Raw genomic sequence first — 20,615 nt, 5'->3', positions numbered from 1 at the left:
GTAACGTGCGGAGTTCCCCAGGGTTCGGTTCTTGGCCCTGCACTCTTTAGTATTTACATACTGCCGCTAGGTGACATCATACGCAAGTACGGTGTTAGCTTTCACTGTTATGCTGATGACACTCAACTCTACATGCCCCTAAAGCTGACCAACACGCCGGATTGTAGTCAGCTGGAGGCGTGTCTTAATGAAATTAAACAATGGATGTCCGCTAACTTTTTGCAACTCAACGCTAAGAAAACGGAAATGCTGATTATCGGTCCTGCTAGACACCAACATCTATTTAATAATACCACCTTAACATTTGACAACCAAACAATTAAACAAGGCGACTCGGTAAAGAATCTGGGTATTATCTTCCACCCAACTCTCTCGTTTGAGTCACACATTAAGAGTGTTACTAAAACAACTCTCTCGTTTGAGTCACACATTAAGAGTGTTACTAAAACGGCCTTCTTTCATCTCCGTAATATCGCTAAAATTCGTTCCATCTTGTCCACTAGCGACGCTGAGATCATTATTCATGCGTTCGTTACGTCTCGTCTCGATTACTGTAACGTATTATTTTCGGGCCTCCCTATGTCTAGCATTAAAAGATTACAGTTGGTACAAAATGCGGCTGCAAGGCTTTTGACAAAAACAAGAAAGTTTGATCATATTACGCCTATACTGGCTCACCTGCACTGGCTTCCTGTGCACTTAAGATGCGACTTTAAGGTTTTACTACTTACATATAAAATACTACACGGTTTAGCTCCAGCCTATCTCGCCGATTGTATTGTACCATATGTCCCGACAAGAAATCTGCGTTCAAAGAACTCCGGCTTATTAGTGATTCCCAGAGCCAAAAAAAAGTCTGCGGGCTATAGAGCGTTTTCTATTCGGGCTCCAGTACTCTGGAATGCCCTCCCGGTAACAGTTAGAGATGCTACCTCAGTAGAAGCATTTAAGTCCCATCTTAAAACTCATTTGTATAATCTAGCCTTTAAATAGACCCCCCTTTTTTTAGACCAGTTGATCTGCCGTTTCTTTTCTTCTCTCCTCTTCTCCCCTGTCCCTTGCGAGGGGGAGTTGCATAGGTCCGGCGGCCATGGATGAAGTGCTGGCTGTCCAGAGTCGGGACCCCGGGTGGACCACTAGCCTGTGCATCGGTTTGGGACATCTCTGCGCTGCTGACCCGTCTCCGCTCGGGATGGTTTCCTGTTGGCCCCGCTGTGGACTGGACTCTCGCTGATGTGTTGGATCCACTGTGGACTGGACTTTCACAATGTTATGTCAGACCCACTCGACATCCATTGCTTTCGGTCTCCCCTAGAGGGGGGGGGGGGGGGTTACCCACATATGTGGTCCTCTCCAAGGTTTCTCATAGTCATTCACCGACGTCCCACTGGGGTGAGTTTTTCCTTGCCCGTATGTGGGCTCTGTACCGAGGATGTCGTTTTGGCTTGTACAGCCCTTTGAGACACTTGTGATTTAGGGCTATATAAATAAACATTGATTGATTGATGATATAATATATGAATGAATGAAATATGAAATCCGTGCTGCAGTCTGCAGGTGTACCTAATGTTGTGGCCCAGCAGTCATTCACAACTCCTCCAACACCAACATTATTGTTTTTGCACTTTTTGGCCTCTTATTAAATAACTTTTTTAAATAGATTCAATCTTGCACATGGAAAGGGTTAGGGTGGGCTTTAGTTGATATAACACTCCCATCAGGGGGTGCATTCTACGGCGGGGGTGCATTCTCTACCACCAGGAGGCGGGATTACTGCGAGCCTCAGCCAGTGCGTCTTCGCAGCAGTTTTATGATCGCTCAGCACAAGAAATACGTGACACCCATACAGTTGTTGACAAAATACACTGTACATTATATACCTCAGCTAACTCAACTATGGAAATGTATAATATAATTCATATAGCAATACGGTCTCACTGCACAGCAGGCCAGCAGTTAACCGAGTCCGCAATCCATGTGAGGCTCAACTGGCTGCTGATCACCGCACCGTCTCTTCTCAGTATTTGAACGGCAAATGTGAAAATTCAGCGATTTTGAATAACAATAATCTAAAACTGGTGAAGTTAAATGGAAAATAACTTTATAGTATAATCACTGGATACATATAACAATTTAATTTTTTTTTTTTCTTTTTACATTTTTTTTCTTTCTATGATGGCAGGTGAGGCACTGATATATGTATATATTTATATACATATATATATATATATATATATATATATATATATATATATATTTTTTTTTTACATATATATATATATATGTATGTGTGTGTATATATATATATATATATATATATATATATATATATATATATATATATATATATATATATATATATATATATATATATAGACAGACAGACAGAACCAGACTCTGTGGTTTTGGTCCACTCGAGCACGCCATTACCTTCCCTGGTGAGGTTTTCCACGGCATTCATGGCCTTGCCGCTCAGATCGCTGACCATGTTGTCCACGGTGGCCTCGTGGCGCAGGAAGATGGGCCGGACCACGCGGTCGTAGATGACCCGCGATCCGTTCCAGGACATGGGAGCCATGCACCACAACAGGAAGAGACACTGCTCGGAGAACGGGGGGGCACAAATGAGAAGGCATGGAAGAGAAAGCAGGTCAACGTGACGGCGGCTACCTTGAAGGCGTAGTAGAAAGGGAACCAGTAGAGGAAGATGTCGGAGAAGAACTCTCCCAAGCTGAAGACGCCGTACACCACCCAGTAGGTCAACCATTTTGTGTCGTCTTCTTTGCTGGGACTCTCGATGGCTTTGACTCTGCACACACACACCTGACGCTACTTCCTGTCTCAAATGTGAGGGATGGACGAGAGAGAACTCACGAGAAGTACGCCGGGTACACAAAACCAATCAGGTTGCAGACCAGCGAGGCGCCGTAGCCGTAGACCAGGTAGAGTCCCGTCGCTGACACAGCACCTGAAGGCCACACGTCATGTTTACTGTATTAGTAGCAGCGCTTTATGAGCATATGGGAATTAGCTTAGCATGTCCACACTATGTGTGTGTGTGTGTGTGTTCAGCAGATTAACTGAATCCTCTGGTGACCTCAACACAACGTACTGCAGTACCCGCGGCAAGGATCTTCTTCTTGATGCCGGTCTTCTCTTCCAACTTCCCCAGGAAGTCTGTGACCACGTTCTTCTCGTTGAGGAAGTTCTCTGCTCGCTCTTTGAGCGAGGAGAGGAAGGTGAGCAGGCCCATGTCCGCAATCGCACCAGAGTGCAGGCTGCAGGCAAGAGGAAGACGAGTGCTGGGGCTCAGGATTAATCCTCCACGTCCACCTGCTGCCCGCAGGGGGAGGAGACCAGGCAGGAAAGGGCGCCGTCTTGTGGTACTAAGTATGCTTTGTATTTCATTTTAATTCCTAATAAAACCAGGCAATTCCTGGAGGAATTGCGTGTGAATGCTCCAATGCTGAAGTTCAAGTGAAATGCTGAGAGAATTTAGTATGAATGGAACAATAGTTTGAATGTTGGAATGCTTTGAATGTTGAAGAGTTTGAATTTCCAGGGAAACCGGAATTTGGTTTGGAACTTGGGAAAGTGTTAGTTTGAATGTCCAGGATGAGCAGAGTCTGTTGATGTTGGAACGGTTTGAACAGGTTGAGAAATGTGGGAATTGTGCAACTTGAAAAATTTCCCGTTCATTTCAATGGGATCTTCCTGGAAATTTGGAGAAAGCGGGGTTTTTTGGAAAATGATTATGAGCATGAATGAGCTGAATTGGTTGGTGTTGGAATTGTTTAAATCGGTTAAGAAATGTTGAATTAGTGCAGTTTTTAATTGAAAAATTCCTGGAATTTCGGGAAAACCGGGAATTTTTCCAATTCCTTAACCAACTTGGTTTTTGTCCTGAATATGAGTGTTGTGATGGTGGAATGGTTGAAATGGCCTTAAAAATGTGAAAGGAGTAGTCAGGGTTAGGGGGTTAGGGAGTTGGGGTTAGGCATAAAGAAAAATAGTTGGTTAGGGTTAGGGCTGAGGGTTAGGGTTAGGGTTATTGTTAGGGTTAGGGTTAGATGGTGGGGGGGTAGGTTTAGGGTTGGGTGAGGGGGAAGGGAATAGGCACTGTCCAATCAACAGTCTGGCAGAGTGACACTCCACCAAGCGCACACCCGCCAAGAACCCCGATCGAACATCGTCGAAAGTGGTGTCAGACACATAAACCATTTTTTAAATCCTTTCCGGCCTCATCAGGCATGCAAAGCTTCCTCATTTCGCTCAACAGCATAATGCCCCCTCATTAGCTGGAGCCCAAATGGAGCACATGGTAGGAGGAGGATTTATTTGAGCGCTGCAGGGGGCGGGGCTATCGCTCACACCTGCAGTCATCAGTTCGCTCCACAGATCACCAAGGAAAAAATCAGGGTTTGAAAAATCACTCCAAAATAATAAAGATAGTAATCTCTGCACTCACATCTAAGCAAATAAATCACTGCAAACAAATACAGGTAAGTAAGTCACTGCAAAAATATACAGGTAATTAATCATCCAGGCCAGCTTTGGAATAGTAAATCACTGCAAACAAATCCAGGTAAATATTTCATAAATAAAAACATCCAGATAATTCCTTGGTGTCTGTGACCTCTGACCCCAATTTTAAAATGTGTCTGATTATTATCAGAGCCTATCACCAGGGTTAGGGTTAGGGTTAGGGTTAGGGTTGGGGTTAGGGGTTAGGGTTAGGTATAAGTGTTATGGTTAGGGTTAGGGAAAATGGAAGGGGGTAGGATAGGCACAGTCCAATCGACAATCCGCCAGTGTTAGGGTTAGGGTTAGGGTCAGGGTTAGGTTTTATGGGTAGGTTTTAGGGTTAGGGTTAGGATTATGGGTAGGTTTTAGGGTTAGGGTTGGGTGTTGGGGGGTTAGGTTTAGGATGGGGGGGGGAAGGGGAATAGGCACTGTCCGTCTACAGTCTGCCAGAGGGTTAGGGTTAGGGTTAGGGTTAGGTTTATGGTTAGGATTAGGGTTAGGGTTAGGGTTGGGGTTAGGGTTAAGGTAAGGGTTGGGGTTAGGAGTAGGGGATGTGCACTGTCCATCTACAATCCAACGGACTAACACTCACACCTCATTTAGGCCCCCCGGATGTCTGGTGCCCAATTTGGTGATCCAAAGGAGCTCCGCCCTGTGGCGTTGGGCGAGGCTCCATTTGGGATCCGTCTCTACGACAGTCGCCCGGACGGAAGACCACCCATGCAGGAGAAAATGCTGAACCAGGTGAGTGTTGGTATTTTTATGTCTAACAATGTTGTATTTGTGCTGGGCGAATCTCCTAGCTAAGGTATTGCCCGTTTCACCCATGTACATATCCCCACATTGTTGACACCGAATGACATACACACAGTTCTGTGTGTGTCGGCCGCCACGGCACAACGGCTGGAAAACCTTGCGGTTATGGGGGTTCACCAACCATTGTGAGTGGCGGACAAGGGCGTCCCTCTTAGTGGAGGGCGGGTCTCTCAATGAGCAGACCCTGGCCCTGACCAACTGATCATTCAAGTTGGGGTTCTTACGGTAGGCCGGCACCACATAGCGCCCCGGCAGCCTCCCACTACTCTCCACAAAGGTACGGAAGTGGTCTTTGACCTTCCAAGCGGCCCGCACGGCCGAGGGAGAGTAGGTGGTGATCAGAGGAATCATATCTGTCCCAGGGGGAGGTCCCTTCGGGTCCAAGAAGCCCCTAAACTGCCTAACCCCAACCCTTAACCCTAACCAGGGCTCAATTGACAGCCTCAACCTCTACGATCAGACTAGCTGGGTCTTTTGCAACGGCAGACACGACTTGGAAAGTGATGCCAACAAGGAGCTGGACTACACAACATGGATGAAGAAGTCTTGCAAAAATGTTGAGCAATTGGTTGCATTTGCAGCTGTGACTGTCTTCATTATGGAAGAGGTCTCATAGTTTTCCTCTTACTGTCGCCTGTGGACACGGTCAACGACCTGTTTTTTGAGACCTACAGATCTTTCTTTATTAACACAGAGGAGCAAAAGCATCATCACTATTTGTGAGTCAGCGAACGCCTACGACCAATGGAAGGAGCTCATTAATGAAAAGTTTCATATTGACATTGACCCGATCTCCGTCTATGAGCTGACTCTCAGCCAGGTCAACGGGACAGTGATGGGGCTGGGACCGTTTAGACAGTCGCCTGCAAAGCTGCTACCGTCGTCCGACTCCAGCTCCGTTGTCCTGAACCAGAAAGACGAAGACTTATAGACTGCTTTGGACATTTTGTGTCTGAATCAGTGTGAAAATGTTTTCAAAGACAAAAGTGGTCAAAAGTTTTTAAACTTTCACATCCGAGAGGAGGAGGAATTCTACCGAGGAGGCAAAGTGAAATGATGGAACTTTTACTTCTGTGACAAGGACAGTAAGAAGATATTTGTCAAGCGAGACAAGTACCGAAATATGATGGACATGATTCGCTCTCAGCACAGATCCAACAGAAAACCTTGCGTGCTGCTGAATTTCTTCCACCTTCCAGGCTGTGGCGCTAGCACATTAGCCATGTACATCTTGTGGGACCTTCGCAATGACTTTCGATGTGCGGTGCTGAAAGACACCCCGCTACCTAAGGAGGAAGTAGCCGATCAGATTGTACATCTCATGAAGCTGGAAAGTGGAACGCCGTCTCCTGTCTTGCTTTTGATGGACGATCTAAAGGAGACAAATAGTTTTAACGACCTTGTTAACTGCGTCCGCAAAGCAGTGGAGGACTCGGCCAATGTGAACGTGGACCACTCACTTAACTGCAAAGTTTTTTTGGGGTGAAAATGATGCGCTACCCAGAGGATGATGTGTTGGACACAATGAAGATCTACTCAAACGTCCTCATTGTTGACAGAGTGGAAGAGTGCGGAGGCTACAAAACGCTTCGTATCCTCCATCATACCATAGCAGACGCCTGCTTGGAAGAGTTGGAGGGGGGCTACTCCTTGATGGCCAGTGACAATCCCAAACTGACAACTAACTTGACCATTGAAGAACATAGAATTTATCTGGAAAAGACCCAAGCGGACACCTTCTCTGGAATTCTACAACACTTGGACAAGTCCGCCGAAGAAATGGAGAACATTGTGGAATGTTATGCTTTTTTGCAACACACATTCAAACAAAAACGAAACTTCCAAAAGAAAAGGAATTACATTTTGGCAAATGTGGTTCTATACCTTCTCAATCCAAAGTCCAAACTTGTGAAAAGCTACCAGATGCTGCATGAGCTGCTTATGGAAGCTCTGCAGGCTGTTGGACACCATCACACCTGTCCAGACCCGTACTACCTGGCCCTCATGTTCTGGCCCACGCGGTCTGAGGAAAACTCAGAAATCCAAACATACATCAATGCCATTTGCCAGCACAAGCACATGTCTAAATTGTTCAACAAGAGAAGCACTATTGCTCACCTGTACTTGGAAAGAGAGAATGGACTAAAGAGACTCGTGTCAAAACCCAGTCTGGATAAGAATTTCCTTACCAAGATGAAACGTGACTTTCTGGCACAACTCTGGTGGAACGGAGACATCTTTAAGGAGAAATACATTTGCAGCTGCCTGGTCTGAGTTGGCGGTACTATTGAGCAGGGAGAAGTCTTCGCCACCTACGGTAGACTGAAGATTCCTGTGCACTCGGCTCGCCGGAGTGCAATTAGAAGCGGTTGCAGCACAGAGAAGATATCTTTTTATCTGGGATTTGCTATCGATAGGCCGCTGGCGTATGATATTCAGTATGAAAACTAGGTCAGATGGTCTGTATGTAAATATTCACTTCCTGTCTGATGTCTTCTTTGGGCATCATTTTACTGTTAACAAATAAAGGTGACATTTATTTTTACTAAGGATTGTCACACTTTTTCTTAACTGAATTTGCTGACCAGCAGTTTTGACTCCGTTGCATTCCTGAAACTAATCCTACATGGAACCAATGAGGTCCCACCTCATAGTTGTATGGTTCTTGTTGCGTGTGCAGCAGATCAAAGTGCTAAAAAGCTTCACACAAGAGGAGCTGGTCTCCTGGTTCCTGGAGCATCGCAGCAGCAGCACGTATAAAACAACACCTAATCTCTTCTTCCGGTGCTGCTGCTGCTGCTCACGTTCTGTCTGACATGATGCCAGCAGGAAGTAGTTACATTTAACATTTACACTGTCAGTTGTTCATTTTCTGTCTTGGTCAGGCGGTGGGTTTTGGTGTGGAGGAGAGTGATCCACCAAAGCAGAACACCTTCTTCGTCCCATAGTCCGGGGCACCACGCTGATTGGTCACATCCGGGCCTTTACCTCATCCCTCTGCCTGCACCCGTACCACAAAGACCTCAGATAGGAGGTGCACACTCTTTATGTTGTCCTCAGTGTTGGTTATTTTTTTCAGTAACGAGTAATCTAATTACTTTGGAACTCTGTTGCCGTTACTGAGAATGTGAAGTGGCTCGTTACTCCAGTTTGGTTGAATGAAGTGCAAAGTGTCAGGTTTCGGCCACACAGAAAGAGAGAGAAGGGATGGGGATGATGACGCCGTTGTAAATGCGCTAATGCTAAGGCTGGGTGGGCGGATCATGCCCTGCTCACGCTGTTTCACTGCACACTCTGACTGACACACAACAAGGCGGCGATAATAGACAGGCTGTAGCCAGGAAAATGTAAAGATAGCGTTCTAAAACTGGAAGAACCGGCACTACTTTTTGCTCATTGAAATGAAAGGCAATGTTCATGTTACATGCACGCTATGTCCAGGAAAGAAGTGTTTATCCATGTTGGCCTCGACCAAGTCAAATCTTTTGAAGCACCTCACATCTACACATGCTGACATGACACATGACACACACACTCTGTTAAAACAAGCAACACTCGTTTTTTTGAGTCAGCAACAGGTGACCGAGGCCGACCTTTGTCACCACATTTATTGCCAGGTATGTTGTTGAAAACATGCTACCCTTGCCCACTGTGGAGTTTGAGTCATTCATCATTGATAAAATACCAATATGAGGAGCAGGGCCGGCCCGTGGCATAGGCCGTATAGGCAAATGCTAAGGGCGCTGTCCATCAGGGGGCGCCACGCCAGTGCCACAAATGTTGGAGGAAAAAAAAAAGAAAAAAAGTTGGTACTATTATTTCTAAATACAAAAAATAATCCCACGTTAATTAAAATACAAAGTAAAGCCTATTTAATAGAAATATTATTTGTCACAACATTACGCCCCCCGCCCCCCCATCCCCCCGCACGGTGCGCCCCCTCCCTTCCCGTATCATGACTCTTACCACATCAAAAAATCAACACAAGATGTCAAAACGGCCAAAACTGTCAGGTGCCCAGGGAAGAAAAAAGAGAAAAGAAGAGAAGGAGAAACAAGAAAAAGACAGAGGTAGCAGGTAGCAGGTAGGTAACGTTAGCCTACATGAAATTATTTGTCTGTTACAGAATGTGATAGTAACCTGGCTTTTAGCATTAAGCTAATGTTACATGATTCGGCAATTGCTAATCAATAAATAGCTAGTTCTGTTTTAACGTCGGGTTAATATTGTGGAGGGGGCTAAATTGTTATGGAAAATAATAATGTAACGTTAGGTAATTACAGTACTCCCACCTTACATTCCTCAGGGACATTTGTATTAGATCTTTTAAGCAGGTGTTTTTGTTTACATTGTTATTGCCTTCTGGTTAGCTAATGTTTGCCCTGCAGGTAATAGTGACTTCTCCACCCCTTTATATATTAGGTATAGTTGTAAGCCTAGTTGTTAAAGTGCACATCATTAATGTTAATTAAGCAATATCACATGAGAGGGAATGCTGTTTTTTAATTTGAGCACTGCTGTGATTCGGTTAAAGATAATCATAACATAACATTCTCATATAATATGTTAATTTGCTTTCTTTAAGTAAAAAAAAGGTCAAAGACAAAGCTATTCGGTTTCTTGTGAGTATATACCAGTGGAGGCTGGTGACTTCCAGAATCGAGGAGGCCATTTTTTTCCGCTTGCTCACTTCACTCGCGATGGAATGTTCCCTGTTCTCTTATCTGTCTTTGTGCTGGCCAAAGGCATACTATTTGGAGTGTAAGCTACAGTCAGAAAGTTCTTGCTGATGCAATTCATTGTGCAGAGCTTAGCCTTGTGCCTTCCTGAAGAAATTACATTGCTGTAAGTCTATGAGCCTGCCTGATAATTAAGCTGAGAAATGACATTTGGATGTTATATAAACGCCAAGTGAACATGTGTAAAAGGCAGGAATTTTAATTATGTAGTTAAAAACAATTTTGTTTAGCTTACATTTTTCATTCTTCTACAGCTTCAACATGTAATCACCAATTTAATCAAGTTTAGCATATAAAAAAGATAAGATAACACTTTCTTTATCATATGTAGTTTTATTCAATATATTTAATATAAAATATGCACTGGTAGAGACATCTAATTAGTTCAACTCACATCTGGTTTAGCTGAGGGGCGGCATGCTCTCTCCTGGACTCCACTCCACAGGTTGGTGCTGGCTTCATTTACTGAGAAATACAGGACTTCCGAGGTCGTTTTAAGCAAAAGTATTTGGCTATATGAGCTATAAACTTCACGGATGATAGCCAGGGGTGTTCTCTAAATTTCCTGAAAAGCACAAGTTGATAGGACACTCGTAGCCACTATGGCGAGTGTTTGTTTGACTGAAGTGGCTGGCGAATTCTCAAAATGGCTTCTGTGTTGATTAGGAAAGGAAAGGATTGATTCCAAATGAACCAGTAGCATGTGATTGGACGAACAAAATGTCAATCTTTCAGCCCTGGACACAATGCATGGTGAGGCCAGGCCTCCGTTGCCCACCCATTTTCAGTGATCTGGCCAATCACATATTGGCATGAAAAAGCATGCATTACATTGACTTCTATGAGAAGCTAATTTCCTAGGGGAGGCCTGGCCTCCCTTAATACAAACTGATAGGGAAATCTGGCCTGTTGCTTTACAATTGCAATATTGGGTTTTAGCCATGGGAACATTTAGATTTATGAACAAAACTAAAATAATATGAATATAAAAAATAAAAAATATGTTTTTTGTTAAAATAAATAAATAAAATAAATATATTTATTGTTTTTTTTAAATCTCTCTCTTCTCTCAAATTATTGGGGAGGCCAGGCCTCCTCCACCTCTATGGAGGAGCCTCCACTGGTATATACACTTCACTGCCGATGTGGGGGGGCGCCACCTAAAATCTTGCCTAGGGCGCCAGATTGGTTAGGGCCAGGCCTGATGAGGAGGAAGGGGGGTTGCCCCATGCGGAAACACTTTTGCGAAAAGTGGACAGTGAATATGAAAAAATGACTATTGAGCCTAAAAAGTCATTTGAGGAAGTTCAATCACAGCAGACATCTGGACTGCCAACAATAGCAGGTTTCATGGGTGTGACACCACATTGGATCAGTCCATATAACATGGGAAGAGAGAAAGCTGCTCATGCCTGCAGACGGTTCAAGGAGCATCATTCTCATGACGCCATTGCAGTTGAGCTTGACAATATACACTCAACACAATGGAGTAACGCACAACAGTGACGAGCAACACCTCTAATTTTGTTCAAGCATTCAAGAGGTACCAGCCAGTTGAGGAAAGTGATTCTGAAGATGATAAAGATGTGGTATTTACAGACATTAATGATGCTCTACAAAGGTAAGATGTCTTCCCTCACTCATTATTTTCGCATTTTAATGCATTTTGGTAGAATATATAAAAATTGCAAATCAAATCGCTATTTTGGAGAGAGAAAAGTCTCAAATTTGTTTTTTTGTGCAGCCATACAGTACGCTAGCCTCAATAGCTACAGCTAGCGTACTCATGTAACAAACTTTAATGTTTCAACTGAACAAACTCTTCCAACGCACTTTCTGTATTTTTTATTAAAGGTTGCTGTTTTATTAAGGTTTCTCACCGTGTGAAGAACATCTCTACGACCATTCTTTACATCATACAGTTTAACAATGAGGACATTTATAGAGGAAAACCTGACTACTTTATTCATGGCCTCATTTAATCAAGCAAAGGTAAGCAATGTTCTATTGTTCCCAAGGCTCACATTAAATTTGATCGTTTATGACAAAAATGTGTTTGGCCTTGAAGAATGAGTCATGTGATGGACGAATCTGCTTGGAGGAACAATTGTGAGCATGTGGGCTGTGAGCAGGCCAAGATGGCATCCATGAACCAGCTCGGTCGATTTACTTTGCATTGAACTTGAATTCTTTATGATTACTGAGTGAGTCTCCTGAAACGCCATTCTGGTAAAGTAAATGACTTAAATGTGCACACATCTGTCTTTGAGAGGACATTTTCAGGGAAGGAAGGTAGTGCACTGGACTTGGTATACAAAATGAGGAGCAGCATTCAACTAATCTGCTCCGACCATAGAAGTGAAACATGCCTGGTATCAAACATGGAGTGGACTTCACTGTGGGCCATGTTTTCTTTCTTGGCAGTATGGAGAGCAAACATGAGCAAGTAAGATAACACTCAGTTCTGAGTCCCGCCCCTCTTTGGCAAGACCATACCCCTCCTTCCTGCCCCTCTGTTGCAGGAACTTAGTGGGAAAACGAAAGTGATCGTCAAGCAGGAGAGTCCCGACGACTACATGAGGTAAAGAAAATAAAACCTCAAGCTATAAATCCTACCATGCGTCAGATAATATTTTAGAAGAAAGATGTGTAACGTGTGCTTGCATGTTAGACAAAAATATGGACTTCCTGTTAAACATACAAACTAGGTCACAGTATTTGGCGGGACGATGTTTACACTGTTTCTTGTGGCTTTAGGAGCTCTTTTATATTCCCCAATTATTTAAGGGAAGCACAACTATTTTAATACTTCAAATTTAGAGTTGTTGTTGTCTACTATTGTCTACTGCTTGCTAGTGTCACCATATCTGAGTTACTGTGAGGAACTGTGGGGAAATGACTACAAAAGTATGCTTCATTCACTAACTGTGTTACAAAAGAGGTCAGTTGAAATAATACATAATGTTTGCTATGGGGAACATTCAAATTATTTATGGAATCAAAAATACCAAAATTCAATTGTTTGGTGCATTTGCAAAATGCTAAAATGATGTACAAAGCAAACTACAACATCCTACCCAAGAATGCACAACAATTCTTCTCAACGAAAGAGGAGAAATATAACCTTAGGGAAAAATGTTACTTAAAAGTGTGTTCCTGAACCATAGGGCTGTGTCCCACTGTTTGGCAGCAAGTGCCCCTTAGAGTGCCGCCAAAAATATTGTTTTATTCAGTTGTGGTCCTTACGAGCCGCAGTGGGACTTAGTTGTAATACACTTTTTCACCACCTGTAGCAGTAATGACAATCTCAAACAAACAGAAGAAGCCTGAACTAAATAGTCACTAGTGTGTGAATGTGAGTGTGAATGTTGTCTATCTGTGTTGGCCCTGTGATGAGGTGGCGACTTGTCCAGGGTGTACCCCGCCTTCCGCCCGAATGCAGCTGAGATAGGCTCCAGCACCCCCTGCAACCCCAAAAGGGACAAGCGGTAGAAAATGGATGGATGGATTCTCAAGCTCCAAAATTATGACTGAAGTGGTGAAGCTGTATTTTCATTTGCACTTACATTTTTGAAAGTTAAGAAACTTATTTATTAATAATTGATCTATCTTAAGACAACATAATTGTACAGTATGTAAATGTCATTTTTGTCAGTTATTTGAGTCCCTTCTTATGCAGTATATCTGGTTAGTACTTATTTTTCTAATCAGCCTGACCTAATCTTAAAGTTTATGTGTTCAATAAATATTAATATTTGTGATTAACATGCTTTCATAGCATTTGATGAGATTGTAGACTATAATTAGGTTAGATTACGATTAAAATCAAGAGTAAGATTACTAATCATTGTTAATATTTGTGTATATGTAGTGGAAAAGTAGGGCCCGAAGGTCAAAAAGGTTGAGAACCCTGACTTAAAACATTTGTATGTACGTACAACATTTAAGACATTTAGCATATCAGTGTGTGGAAGTAAATTATAGAATGGATTAAGCAAAGAAGTCAAACAAAGTTCTAATATGATTTATTATTCCATTAATATGATTAACAAGCAGTTCAAACTCAAAGTGTTTACAAAGTATAAAGAAGAAGAATCATGATAAACATATTGAACTTTTTCAAAAAAGAAATACTTTATTTTATCTCATTATGGGAATGATAACTTATTTAACTATTTATACTTGACAACTTTTTTTTTTTTTTTAATGTAATTAATGTTTAATTTATATCTATCTATTTATTTATTTATTTATAGCCCAGCTTCTTCCTACTCTTTTTTTGGACATTTTGTAATGAAGGGAAAAGTGATGCGACATAGTTTATTTCGAACGTCCGTACAATTACAATAACACCATAACCATAACGTTTGGCTTTTCCCTGTCAGGGGTTGCCACGGCCCTATGTTATCTATTCCATCCAAACCCAATCTTGTGTGTTTGCTTCCAGGCGTTTCCACAATGAGCGGGTCCCAGTGTGAGCTACCTGCTCAGGTAGAAAAGTGGACCACAAAGGATGTCGCCCGCTGGCTGACCTCTGAGGTCCAAGTTGATCCAACTTTTGCAGACAAGTTTGAAAAAGAAGATGTGTGTGGAGAATTCCTACTGACCTTTGAGAAAAAAGAAATATTGGAGATGGGAATAAAACATGGCCCTGCAGTCAAAATTGCCAGGTACTTGGAAAGGTTGAAGAAGAAAGAAGAAACATGTTCGGGATCTGAGTCCCGAATGCCCTGCCTTGTTGAGCGGTGGACCAAGGAGGAGGTGTACCAGTGGTTGGTGAAGAACAACAACCAATTTGCAGAGCAGCTCCTGCAGGAAGACGTCTCCGGAGATTGCCTGCTTTGCTTTGGGAAGAAGGACTTCAAGGACATCGGCATCAAAACCGGCCCAGCTGTGCATATTCTGAAAAAACTGAGCGAGCTCAAAGACCAAATGGAGCCCAACATGATCTCAGACCAACAGAAAGTGGTCGTGGCTAAAACACACAAGAAAGCTGACTCTAAAAAAGTGATCCAAAATGCAAGACAGAACATTTCAGATCCCAGACCGAACTCACAGATTAAGCTGTCTAAGAGCAAACAAGTCAAGGTAACGTTGTCTTTGATAAAAGGACCCATCAACCACTGATTTGCGGAGAAAATAAGAGAGTAGAAATAATCTGTTCCAGAGTCTGATTGTGCCCATCATAAAACCATTTTTCCCTGAATCCTATTGTTGACACTTAACGATGTTGTACAACTGTTAGACTGTTCAGACTATTTTACAATGTTTTTTATGTTATTTCCTGTTCTGCGGTTATTGTCGAATGTTTCCTCTGTCATCACGCATACATTTTTTGCTGACATAACAAAAGCATGGACTTATGTAGATTTTCCTCTTGACCACCGTCTTGACGCTTCTTTGTCTTAACAGGACCCAGTCCAGCAGGTGGCCCTCCACAGATCGACTATTCAGAACATCTTGGAGGAACTTGCAAAAGATGACTTCAAAAAATTTCAGTACTTTTTGCAAGACAAAAAAAATGAAAAAAATGTACGGATTCCTTGGGGCAAACTAGAGAACAAGGACACGATGGACACCGCCAAGTTACTGAGCGACCACCACGGTGACCAGGCTTTAACAGTAACACGAGATGTTCTGGTCGAAATCAATCAATACGATCTTGCTAGCAGACTGGAAAATATCATGGGTAAGTTGTCAAACAATCTTTGTAAATGAAAAAACTCTTCCTGTTTTTAATGTTTGCACGTTGTTATCAGTTCAGTTAGGTCAGCTGAAATGCTGCTCTGAAGAGTCTGAGTTAAAGAGAGAATTCAACCAGGGAGAGAAACTAAAAAATCTGCTGACGTGTGGTGGGAACTCCCTGGAGAGCTATGAGAGATTTGTTGTGGTGGCAAACAAGAGCAGTCCGGAACAAGTCCAGCATCTCCAGTTTCTAACCAAACTCCAACTGTTGTGCGTCTTGGACTTTGACCCAAACTCCAATAGACCTCACGGACTGTGTCACACCTACAAAGAGACACGAGTAGCCAATCTGCACTCCCCATCTCAGTATCAGGGCCCAATGAATTCTGTGGTGAGCAGCCTCAACCTCTACGATCAGACCAGCTGGGTCTTTTGCAACGGCAGACACGACTTGGAAAGTGATGCCAACAAGGAGCTGGACTACACGACGTGGTTGAAGAAATCTTGCAAAGATGTCGAGCAGTTGGTTGCATTTATTTGCAACCAACTTCTTTGTTATGGAAGAGGTCTCATAGTTTTCCTCTTACTGTCGCCTGTGGACACGGACAACGACCCGTTTTTTGAGACCTACAGATCTTTCCTAAAACACACAGAGGAGCAAAGCATCATCACTATTTGTGAGTCAGCCAGTTCCTACGCCAAATGGAAGGAGCTCATTGTTGAAAAGTTTCATATTGACATTGACCCGATCTCCGTCTATGAGCTGACTCTCAGCCAGGTCAACGGGACAGTGATGGGGCTGGGACCGTTTAGCCAGTCGCCTGCAAAGCTGCTACCATCGTCCGACTCCAGCTCCGTTGTCCTGAAGCAGAAAGATGAAGACTTATTGACTGCTTTGGACATTTTGAGTCTGAATCAGTGTGAAAATGTTTTTGAGGACGAAAGCGGTCCAAAGTTTCTAAAATTTCGAATGCAAGAGGAGGAGGAATTCTACCGAGGAGGTAAAGTGAAATGGTGGAACTTTTACTTCTGTGACAAGGATAGTAAGAAGATATTTGTCAAGCGAGACAAGTACCGAAATGTGATGGACATGATTCGCTCTCAGCACAAGTACAGCAGAAACGCTTGCGTGCTGCTGAATTTCTTCCACCATCCAGGCTGTGGCGCTAGCACATTAGCCATGCACATCTTGTGGGACCTTCGCAATGACTTTCGATGTGCGGTGCTAAAAGACACCCCGCTACCTAAGGAGGAAGTAGCCGATCAGATTATACATCTCATGAAGCTGGAAAGTGGAACGCCTTCTCCTGTCTTGCTTTTGATGGACGATCTAAAGGAGACAGATAGTCTTTACGACCTTGTTAACTGCATCCGCAAAGCAGTGGAGGACTCGGCCAATGTGAACGTGGACCACTCACTTAACTGCAAAGTTATCATCCTGAACTGTGTTCGCTCGCACAGCCCAAAAGAACAGTACAAGCGTGACAACTCCACACAATGCCAGTACATCACCGCTTCACTGTCGGCGCAGGAGAAGGAAGAGTTTGAAAAGAAACTTGAAGAACTCCAAGAAACCCATGAAAAGCCAGAAAACTTTTACACCTTCATGATCATGAAGAGCAATTTTGACCAGAAGTACATCAAAGATCTAGCCCGCAATACACTGAAAAACTTTGCCATCGATACAGACGACGCCAAACTCTTCGCCTTTTTGGCCTTGCTGAACACGTACGTCCCGGAATCGGGAATTGCATTGTCGCTTTGTGAAGATTTTTTTGGGGTGAAAATGGCACGCCACCCGGAGGACTGTGTGTTGGACACAATGAAGATCTACTCAAACGTCCTCATTGTTGACAGAGTGGAAGAGTGCGGAGGCTACAAAACGCTTCGGATCCTCCATCATACCATAGCAGACGCCTGCTTGGAAGAGTTGGAGGGGGGCTACTCCTTGATGGCCAGTGATATCACCTTGCAGATGCTTCATTATGATCTGTTTTTCAGCAAAGGCGTGGTCAAGGACAGACTAATGGCGTCCATTGAGCGAATGTTGATTAGAAGACGACGCAAAAAGGACAGTGATGACAGAGAGCCATTTTCTCCCCTCATAGACAAAATCCACCAGCAGCAGGGCGGGCAAACTGTGCAGGAGATATTTGTAAAAGCGTCCTCCAGATATAGTGAAAGAGCGTCTATTCCACAGGCTCTGGCACGGTATCTGTACATCAACGAGCGAGACTTCCCTGAGGCGTTGAAGTGGGCCGAGAAAGCCAAGAACATTGCGGCAAACCCGTACATAGTAGACACGATTGGACAAGTGTACAAAAGTAACCTGAGATCAAATATGGACAAAGAAAAACAAGAAACGTCTCACAATCCAGAGGACTTGCACACCAATATTTGCTTAGCCATCAATGGAATTAGAGCTTTTCAACGCGCCCAAGAGCAATCAGACAGAGATGATAATTTTCAAGTGGAGAAGCCCGATGACGAGTCAGATGACTTCCCCCGAAAATCATACAATATTTTTGGCCATGTGGGAGTACTTGAAATGTCTTTTCTTGTCTTTGAGATATTGGCTAAGCTTCCTTTTTTCGAAGAACGTCACCCAATGAAGAAGAAGTACTTGCAGAGTTTCCTGAACGGCTCCATTCCGATAAGTAGCGTTCACAAAGACGATAACCAGGTCAATAACAGATATGCAGAGATCATCAAGGATCACGAGCAGTTCCTGGTCCACCTGAAACCTGAAGTAAAAAAGAAGTTTGACTTCCTCAACTGTTACTTCACCTACACCAAAGGAAACTCAGAGTTTGACAAAGTCAACAACAAGACAGTATGTGACCACTTTAAAAAGTATGTGAATCTTTTCTGCACGGAGCCAAAGGAGCTGAAAAAAGTGAAAGACGACAATCCCAAATTGAACCTTGAATTGTTAATTGAAGAACGCAAAAAGTATCTGGAGAAGACCCAAGCGGACACCTTCTCTGGAATTCTTCAATACTTGGACAGGTCTGCTGAAGAAATGGAGAAAATCGTGAATTGTTACCTTTTTTTGCAACAGACAGTCAAACAAAAACAAAACATTCAAATGAAAATTAATTACATTTTGGCAAATGTGGTTCTTTACCTCCTCAATCCAAAGTCTAAGCATTTGCAGAGCTACCAGAAGCTGTGTGATCTGCTTTTGGAGGCTCTGCAGGCTGTTGGACACCATCACACCTGTCCAGACCCGTACTACCTGGCCCTCCTCATGTTCTGGCCCACGCGGTCAGAGGAAAACTCAGAAATCCGAACATACGTCAGTGCCATCCGCTCATCGTCCCGCAAGCACATGTCTAAATTGTTCTACAAGAGAAGCACAGTTGCTCACCTGTACTTGGGAAGAGAGAATGGACTAAAGAGACTCGTGTCAAAACCCAGTCTGGATAAGAATTTCCTTACCAAGATGAAACGTGACTTTCTGGCGCAACTCTGGTGGAACGGAGACATCTTTAAGGAGAAAGACATTAGCAGCCGCCTGGTCCGAGTTGGCGGTACTATTGAGCAGGGAGTAGTCTTTGCCACCTACAGTAGACTGAAGATTCCTGTGCACCCTGCTCGCTGGAGCGGAATTAGAAGCGGTTGCAGCACAGAGAAGATATCTTTTTATCTGGGATTTGCTATCAATGGGCCGCTGGCGTATGATATTCAGTATGAAAACTAGGTCAGATGGTCTGTATGTAAATATTCACTTTCTGTCTGATGTCTTCCTTAGGCACAAATATACTGTTTAACAAATAAAGGTGACATTGATTTTTCCAAAGGATTGTCACACTTTTCTTCTTTTTTTTACTGAACTAACTGACAGGCAGTGACTCTGTTATATTCCTGAAAATGTATCCTACATGGACCCAATTAGGTCCCACCTTAAAAGTCTTGCAAATTTTCTGGAATGCACAATTTGTAGTTGATTAAGGGAGGAAAGCCAGACGACTGTAAGAGACATACTTGCCAACCTTGAGACCTCCAATATCGGGAGGTGGGGGGCTTGGTCGGGGGTGGGGGGGTGTGGTGGGGTGGTTGGGGGCGTGGTTATTTACAGCTAGAATTCACCAACTCGAGTATTTCATATATATTTCATATATATATATATATATATATATATATACAGTGGGGCAAAAAAGTATTTAGTCAGCCACCCATTGACAATGGGTGGCTGACTAAATACTTTTTTGCCTCACTGTAAATATATATATATATATATATATATATATATATATATATATATATATATATATATATATATATATATATGAAATACTTGACTTTCAGTGAATTATATATATATATATATATATATATATATATATATATATATATATATATATATATATATATATATATATATATATATATATATATATATATATATATATATATATATATATATATTGATTTTATTTACATAGAAAAAAAATAAAATACTTGAATTTCAGTGTTCCGGTGGCTAGCCATTAGATGGCAGTATTGTCCTGTTTAACTTCTCCGTTCATGATGAGTATATCATTTCGGCCGCCATGTCTGTAATTTCCTCGTTCTTCTGCTTCGTCTCCTTGTTGTGTGCGCAGTTGTGCACTCTATAAAAGCCCCAGATGTTATGACGTCATTGGGCAGGCAAGCTGTTATTGTATATATTGTGGGAAAGCGGACGTGAGAACAGACTGTACCCACTCAGTCTCAGGTCCGCATTGAGCTGGAGGGGGCGTGGCCTCCAGCTCCGGCTGAATACCGGGAGTTTGTCGGGAGAAAATCTCTGCCGGGAGGTTGTCGGGAGAGGCGCTGAATACCGGGATTCTCCCGCTAAAAACGGGA

At 43.0% G+C, this 20,615-nt stretch overlaps 3 protein-coding genes across 10 annotated transcripts in view; 2 read left to right on the top strand and 1 right to left on the bottom strand.

The window, feature by feature from the left end:
• Nucleotides 1-3,319, bottom strand: part of LOC133644576 (receptor expression-enhancing protein 6-like) — a 28,376-nt gene extending 25,057 nt beyond the window's left edge. The window contains exons 1-4 of one of the 2 annotated variants that reach the window (XR_009824790.1): nucleotides 3,121-3,319; nucleotides 2,875-2,968; nucleotides 2,671-2,809; nucleotides 2,431-2,599 (exon numbers count right to left, since the gene is read on the bottom strand). Coding sequence is in view for 1 of the 2 variants with exons in the window: in XM_062039185.1 (XP_061895169.1) it covers nucleotides 2,431-2,599; nucleotides 2,671-2,809; nucleotides 2,875-2,968; nucleotides 3,121-3,253 (535 nt within the window). In the remaining variant the exon portion in view is untranslated. The remainder of the gene's footprint in view (nucleotides 1-2,430; nucleotides 2,600-2,670; nucleotides 2,810-2,874; nucleotides 2,969-3,120) is intronic. The other variant, XM_062039185.1, reaches the window with a different exon arrangement.
• On the top strand, nucleotides 3,104-19,676 carry LOC133644572 (sterile alpha motif domain-containing protein 9). 7 transcript variants are annotated; one of them, XM_062039163.1, is made up of 9 exons: nucleotides 3,104-3,390; nucleotides 5,128-5,268; nucleotides 8,226-9,424; nucleotides 11,934-12,071; nucleotides 12,148-12,525; nucleotides 12,602-12,660; nucleotides 14,527-15,167; nucleotides 15,492-15,768; nucleotides 15,839-19,676. In XM_062039163.1, the coding sequence occupies exons 7-9, from the start codon at nucleotides 14,538-14,540 to the stop codon at nucleotides 19,465-19,467; spliced, it is 4,536 nt and encodes a 1,511-aa protein (XP_061895147.1). In that variant the 5' UTR covers nucleotides 3,104-3,390; nucleotides 5,128-5,268; nucleotides 8,226-9,424; nucleotides 11,934-12,071; nucleotides 12,148-12,525; nucleotides 12,602-12,660; nucleotides 14,527-14,537; the 3' UTR covers nucleotides 19,468-19,676. The 7 variants fall into 7 exon arrangements, with proteins under 7 accessions (XP_061895147.1, XP_061895149.1, XP_061895146.1 ...); XM_062039165.1 differs by lacking the exons at nucleotides 3,104-3,390; nucleotides 5,128-5,268; nucleotides 8,226-9,424 and adding exons at nucleotides 11,209-11,534; nucleotides 11,613-11,700; XM_062039162.1 differs by lacking the exons at nucleotides 3,104-3,390; nucleotides 5,128-5,268; nucleotides 8,226-9,424 and adding an exon at nucleotides 11,209-11,700.
• Nucleotides 5,137-7,880, top strand: LOC133644088 (sterile alpha motif domain-containing protein 9-like). Its single transcript, XM_062038411.1, is given in 7 exon segments — nucleotides 5,137-5,268; nucleotides 5,396-5,465; nucleotides 5,703-5,921; nucleotides 5,924-6,035; nucleotides 6,037-6,823; nucleotides 6,826-7,608; nucleotides 7,669-7,880. Coding segments are annotated over 7 exon segments (2,226 nt in total). The 3' UTR covers nucleotides 7,792-7,880.
• Nucleotides 19,677-20,615: the final 939 nt, after the last annotated feature.

The sequence above is a fragment of the Entelurus aequoreus genome, linkage group LG27 (genome assembly GCF_033978785.1).
Source record: "Entelurus aequoreus isolate RoL-2023_Sb linkage group LG27, RoL_Eaeq_v1.1, whole genome shotgun sequence".
Lineage (NCBI taxonomy): Eukaryota > Metazoa > Chordata > Actinopteri > Syngnathiformes > Syngnathidae > Entelurus > Entelurus aequoreus.
The sequence above is the reverse complement of the archived record's forward strand: the minus strand, read 5'-3'. Positions and strand labels throughout refer to the sequence as shown.

Coding starts and splice junctions, on each gene's coding strand:
- LOC133644572 (XM_062039163.1), top strand. CDS start 14,538: ATGAGCGGGTCCCAGTGTGAGCTACCTGCTCAGGTAGAAAAGTGGACC. Junction 15,168..15,491: donor CTAAGAGCAAACAAGTCAAG/GTAACGTTGTCT, acceptor TTGTCTTAACAG/GACCCAGTCCAGCAGGTGGC. Junction 15,769..15,838: donor CAGACTGGAAAATATCATGG/GTAAGTTGTCAA, acceptor CGTTGTTATCAG/TTCAGTTAGGTCAGCTGAAA.